At 64.4% G+C, this 6,385-nt stretch overlaps 2 protein-coding genes across 2 annotated transcripts; one reads left to right on the top strand and one right to left on the bottom strand.

Annotated features, from left to right (window-relative positions):
- Positions 1-114: 114 nt before the first annotated feature.
- Positions 115-3,391, bottom strand: MNEG_12799 (thermolysin; the record flags this gene model as incomplete). Its single annotated transcript, XM_014038730.1, has 8 exons — positions 115-171; positions 500-654; positions 938-1,107; positions 1,235-1,862; positions 2,141-2,199; positions 2,434-2,562; positions 2,796-3,124; positions 3,338-3,391. The coding sequence occupies 8 exons, from the start codon at positions 3,389-3,391 to the stop codon at positions 115-117; spliced, it is 1,581 nt and encodes a 526-aa protein (XP_013894184.1).
- A 1,753-nt stretch (positions 3,392-5,144) lies between these two features.
- Positions 5,145-6,364, top strand: MNEG_12798 (hypothetical protein; the record flags this gene model as incomplete). Its single annotated transcript, XM_014038729.1, has 1 exon — positions 5,145-6,364. A coding segment is annotated over one exon (1,220 nt), but the record flags the coding sequence as incomplete, so codon positions are not given.
- Between the last annotated feature and the right edge of the window lie 21 nt (positions 6,365-6,385).

Here is a 6,385-nt window from a genome sequence, read left to right as displayed (position 1 = left end):
GGGGGGGGGGAACAGGGTCGGTGTGTGTGTGTGTGTGTGTGTGTGGAGGGGGATAATGGCTTGTGTGAGGCGCGAAACAGATAGGGCGCGACGGCCCGGTCCAGTGTCACGTAATCAGGTCAGGGTGGTGGGCTCACCAGACATGGCCTCGTTGATGCCGCCCATGGATTGCTGCAGACGCGTGCAGATGCGAGAGGATTGGCATAAGAGTCAGCATAGCTCCAGCAGATGGAACATCAGGATTTGGGGAGGTTCGGCAATCAGTGTCAAATCCGTCCAGATGTGGTGAGGCCTCGGGCCCTCATTCACACGTGCACACTGAACAACCCGGCCTGACTGCAGCGCTGTTCCTGCCCCACCCTCACATACGTTTTCTGCCAACGCGCTGCAGAGCCACTGGAAGCGGGTGACCGGGTAACCAGCCATTGCTGCTGTTTGGCACATGCGTGAATGCCTCCTTGCGGCTCGGCCCAGCCGAGCATATGTCCAAAACCCCCACCTGGTAGATGAGGCCGGCGGAGTACTCGGTGACGCCGTGAGTGAGCTCGTGGGCGATGATGTCAAGCGTGGTCAGCGGGGGGAAGCCCTCGCAGGAGGTGTTCCAGGTCTTGGGGTCGCGGCTGCCGTCGCCGTACGTCATCTGATCGTTGGACCCTGCGGCGGGAGGTTGCGTTTGAAGGTCCGTGAGTAACGAAGATCGCAAGCGCGAGTGAACGGCTTATCTGCATGTGAGCACCAGCACTCTAGAGCCAGCAGCCTGCTCCTGCAAGCACACACCTGTGGACATTCACATTTCAATGATCACCAGCTGTTCACAGGAGGCGCACAATCTACACAGATACCCCCATGATCGCGCCACAGCCAGATGCCTGCTGCAAACCCGCTCCACCACTGCAAGCAGCCAGCCGTGGCTAGCGGCCCCAAACCAAGTGCTCACAGTAGGCGTTGTCGAAGCCCGTGCTGGTGTGCACGCGGCTCTTCAGCGCGCCGCCGCGGCCGTCGACGCCGATGCGCTTGTGCTGGTCCTTGTAGTAGTACAGGGTGGTGGTCGCGCCCCAGTGGGCGTCCACCGCGGCGCTCTGGCGGTTCTTGGGGGTGAAGTCGCCCCTGAGAAGGCAGAGGGCCGGCGCGTCAATCGCTGCAATTCGAGCGGGCGCCGCTTGCCCTGTGCAACCCCCGACGGCGCGCAGCTGCTGAACCGCATGCCCCTCCCCCTCGCCCCAGTTCTGCGCACCACTCGTTGTCCTTGTCACGGAAGAGGGTGTCCTTCTGGACGCTGTAGAAGTAGTCGTCGTCCTTGTTGAGCATGTCGTACGTCATCGCGTTCTGAGTCAGGTCGTTCAGCTGGTACGGGCCCCCCTTCGCCTTTGCCGTGCTGGCCGCGGTGTTGATCGCCACCTCGCCCGCGTACAGGCTCTTGCCGCGGCCGAGGGACAGCCAGAGCACGTCCTGGCCGCGGCGCTTGGGGTTGGCGTCCAGGCTGGACATGGAGCGCGTGCGCAGGCGGTTGTCCAGGTAAACCACCTTGCCGTTGGTCGCGTCGACGTAGATGTGCAGCTCCTTCGGGCTCGACGCCGCGGTGTGCGGCAGGAACACGACCTGCTTGTAGGTGGGGCGGCACGACGACTGCCCGCAGTGCAGCACGCGCGCCGGCGACGGCGCAGCGCTAGCCGCGGTCAGGGACGCGGCGGTCGGCGCTGCGGCGGCGGCCTTGAGTCGGTCGGACAGGCCCTTGGACGCGGCCGGGACGGTGGACAGCGCGGCGCGGATGGCGGCGGCGGAGGCCTCAGAGGGGGAGATGAAGGTTGAGGCGGCGTTGACGTCCTTGGAGGTCTTGCCCTCCAGGTCAGGGACGATGCCGCCTGGGAGCGGTTTGATATTGGCGGTTTAGGGGTTAAAAATTGGTTGTGTAATGACACAAAGGTCAGGTACGGCGCCAGTTGGCGGCAGTCTGATTTTGAGCCCGATGGTTGATTGCGTGCAACGGCAGGAAGGTGCGGCGTGGGTTGCAGAGGCTGGGCGCGGAAATTCTGATCTCTCAACGGCTGCGACGGCTGCAAAGCCAGACCCATGCATGTTGAAATCCACCAGACTGCTGTGCAGCTGCAACGGTCAGTCAAGGGAGCAGTAGCAGTCTCACCGGTGACAAGGATGACCTTGTTGTTGGCAAGGTGGACGACGACGGCCCCGTAGTCAACCCTGTGTGTAGTGCAAATGTCGGTATGGTCTCAGCTTGGAGGATCCCAGACCAGGCAAGCACTTTCATTGCAGCACGTTGCTAGACACGCAGCAGCGCCGCTTGTTCACATTTTCGCTCCGAATCTAGAAACCAGCATTTGCCAAGCTGCCGCCCAGCCGCAATACGGGACCCAGGCCCAAACCCTCTTCGGACTGTGCCCTGCTGACGGCGCGTCGAGCCACGGCCGAGCTCACCCCATGTCGAACTGGTCCGAGTGCTGAGTCAGCCGCACGTGGCGGATGCCCTTCTCATCCACCCAGTCGTTGGAGCTCAGCGCGGAGCTCAGCACCTCAGGCACCAGCTGCTCGGCGGGGACCCCAAACCTGGAGGAATGGGCATGGGCGAGGGCAGATGCGGGCTTGCAAGATCATGATGTGTGCAGAGGAAAGTAAGAAGACTTGAAAGAGACAGAGTCCAAGCCGGGAGGGGGATGGGCGGTCACCACATGTCACCACCTGCTTGCTCTGCCAGGCCGCGGCGGTCCTGCATGCGGAGTAGCAGCGGCCGGCCGGTCAAGCGTCCTCGTCCGACCCTTGTGACCAACACCACCGCTCACTTGGCCGCAGCCCACTCGGCAACCTCGCTGATGGTCGGCGCCGCGGCGCCCGCGGCCGGCACGGCCTCGGGCGCGGCGAGCACGACGCGCTTGAGGTCCGCCACGTCAGCAGGCACGTCGTCAAACATGCCCTTGTTATAGCAGAGGTAGGATCCATATCCCGGCTGGTCCTCGAGGCGGCCCAGGAAGCGACCCGCGCCGCGTGCGCCGCGCGCCGAGGGGGCGGCGGGGCTGCCCCAGGCGCCGGCGTCGAGGCCGACGGCGGCCTTGGCGCCTTTGGCGGTGGGGGCGCCGCCCAGGATCACGTCCGGCATCTCAGGCAGGAGGGCCTGATGGGCGGCATGCGGGAGTCAAGGTGTTATCAGTTGCGCTGTTGCGGCCGGCAGAAGGGGCCTCTGGTCATGGCGCGAGCCCACGCGCAGCGAGAATGCTGTAGCGAAGATCAGCCGCGGTTGGCCGCCGCGCGGCGAGCCGATCGGGATCACCCTGTGCGATGCTACACAACCGAGTGGAACGCACTAAGATTCAGAGAAATTCCCTACCTGTGCTCCGCAGAGTAAGGCGCACGCCAGCACGGCGTGAGCCCAAACCCCCATCGTTGACGGGCTGGTACAAATTGCCAGGGGCCTTGCGGGGCTTCTGCTGCAATGGCCGACGTAAGTAATACAAGAACCAACAAATTACTGGTTTAATATTGATCAAGCGCCCTTTATGCTTGGCATTAAACAAGAGGTGATGTCCGGGCGGAGCTGGTTGGCCGGCAATGACTGTGATGGCATATTTCTTGGATCTCACACGTTAGCAACTTTATAAATTTTGATCGACGAGTGTATAATAGCATGCCGTGGCTTGCAATGGGAGCAGGTTTGGGCGGAAGGTTTGACCATGATCACCATATACCAACCAGCCCACCAGTGAGGTCGCTACCGTAAAGAGGCATATGTTTACCCGCCTGGGCCCAGACATGCGCCTGCCTCTCAGTGGCTCGGCAGGAGTCTTGTGGAATGAGCACCTTCCGTGGTGCTGTGCAAAGCCAACTTGCGCCATCCAACAGCAGCGCTTTGCTGCACCGCACCAAATGGCCCCAAAGGCGGCGCTGAACATCACTATGGCACCGGGTCCAGTAACTGCGGCTTTCCTTGGATGTGTATAAGTTCAGCGTGCTGCTCTTCCCTGCACAACTGCAACAGCGAGCAGCTTTCTCTCCAGCAGCCCGTTGTCCTTGCTTTTGATCTCACTACAACTCGATGCGTCAACCAAAAACCCCTCGGCACTTGATATATGAAAGCGTGGCGGCAGAGGCCGCTGGCGGCCCTGTAGTCGCAAGCGAGCGTCCTGCGGTGCAGGCAGTACTGTCCAACTGCACTGTTCCGGAGCCAGCTGAGGCTGCCCAAGGCGTGCCTTGTGCAGCACAACATCCACTCAATTCAGCAAGCAATTGGTCCTGTATCCGCGCCATAAACGTAGGGCAGAGCGGTGGGATGCAGGGCGAGCGGCGCTTGCGGCTGTACTGCCTCACTAGCCTTCACATGCCGTGGAGGTCCCCCGTGCTGGGGCCGGCATCAGAGTATTGCAATGTGTATTGGATGTGCAGGCATGTCGCGCCTGTGACGTCATTTTCTCCGCTGATCGGGCTCCAATGATGTCGCTGATGACCACCACGCGTTCACATCGGAGCCACAGGACAGCTGGAGCGGAGGTGATCAGGGAAGGGCGCCGCCATGGACTCCACTCCGCTAGGCTCATCCCTTTATCATATGATATCTGCCGTACTACATCGTAAGTATACTGATACATCTTAGACCTCCACAAGCTTGCGCCTCTGCAACATTGCTTGCTTGGAGGGTGCTGCACTTTCAAACCGCATGATCTCTACAGCTCAAGATCTTTAGCATCGGAGGTGCTGTACATAGCTTAATTGATGTCCGCACACGCCTCGGCGGTCAAGGGGCCGGGAGCGTGAGCACGGGCAGAACCAGGTGCGCGACCTTCCAAGGGAGTCAGAGCGCGACAGGGATTATTGTCCTGTGATATTTCGATTTTATATATCACCTTATGGCTGTCACGGCTCTGCATGGTAGCCCCGGCGCTTGAGCGCGCGCCTGGAGGGTTGACAGCAGCGCATCGAACAACTGCACTGCTGCACACTTTTGTTCGTCGATGGCCCAAGTTCTGGACTCATAAACATCGTTTTAAAACGTATTCCCTTCGGCATTTTGTACCGTTACACGACAGCGACGCCCAGGCCCCTCGGTGGCGCAGCTTCGCAGCGCGGCGCCGTTTTGAAGGTTGCTAGCGGCGGCCCCCGTCAGCCTTTGGCACTAGCAGGCTGCCCGCCACCGCGTCACCATGTATCATTGCGTCTGCGGCTTCTCGGCCGCAACGGCGACGGCATTCCACGGCCACCTCACAGCGGGCGGCGACGACGCCAGCACCGCCCACAGGCTGTCAGCCAACAACGGCCGCTACAGCACGCGCGCCTCCGCGGCTGGCGCAGGCAAGGCCAACCGCCCCGGCGGCGCGTATCCCCCCGTCGAGCCCGCCGGCGGCTGGCTGCACAGCGCAGACTCAGCCAGCGAGCTGGCGCAGCCGCAGCAGCAGCGGCGCCGCCCGCAGCAGCAGCGGCCCGCCGGCGGGCAGCAGCCGGCCGGCGGCGCCGCGCCCGCGGCCGCGGAAAGCGCGTGGGATGGCGCGGGCGCGTGGGTGCAAGAGTACGTGATCGGCGCCGCCCCGTCGCCCGCCGGCGCAGGCGCCTCCCCGCCCCTCGCGCCGCTGCCTGTCTCGACAGGCGCAAGGGCGAGCGCGCCGCCGCAGGCCGCGCCCGCGGTGCCCGCCGCGAGGCAGAGCTTCGGCGCGGGCCTGCGGGAGGCGATGCAGGGGTATGGCTGGCTGTCCGGCGCGGCCGGCCGCGCCGCGACGCAGGCAGTCGTGGCCGCCGTCGCCGCCGCCGCGGCCGCCGCGGCGGACGCTGCGCCGGCCCCCGAGCCGCCGGCGTCGAACGGCAAGCGGCAACAGCAGCAACAGCAGCAGCGGGAGCAGCGGGAGCAGCAGGAGCAGCAGGAGCAGCACCAGGCGGAGGCAATTTGGCCGAACGGCCCCCTGGGGTGGCTCGGGGGCGCCAATGGTGATGACGTGGCATCAGATCACGAGGTGCCCGGCAGCGGCAGCGAGAGCGGCGCGCACTGGGGCTCAGGCAGCCCCAGCCCCCGCGGCACGCCTGCTGGCGGCGGCCCCTCGCGGCGCCGCTCGACCCGCACCAGCTGGCGCAGGAGCAGCGGCGGCGGCGGCGGCGCCGATGAGATGGGGCCGCGCGCGGAGGCGGTGCGGGCGCTGCTGCTGTGGCACGACTTTGGCGCGAGCGCCCGCGCGCTGGGGTTTGGGCTGTACCTGATAATGCTCCTGGGGTCGCTGCCCCGGGGGCTGCATTACCTTCAAATCACTTCCGTCGCCCCCGGCTGCGCCCTGCTGGTGTTGGCGTACCACCTAGCAAAGGGCCCCGCCGCCGCTGGTTATGCAAAGGTGGTCGGCACGCCCCCCTCCGCCGCCCGCGCCGCGCTCGCGCGCGCCGAGTCCCGCGCCGCCGCGCGCGC

This window comes from Monoraphidium neglectum (assembly GCF_000611645.1).
Source record: "Monoraphidium neglectum strain SAG 48.87 unplaced genomic scaffold scaffold03443, whole genome shotgun sequence".
Lineage (NCBI taxonomy): Eukaryota > Viridiplantae > Chlorophyta > Chlorophyceae > Sphaeropleales > Selenastraceae > Monoraphidium > Monoraphidium neglectum.
Note: the sequence above shows the minus strand (reverse complement) of the source record. Positions and strands in the feature narration are given on the sequence as shown.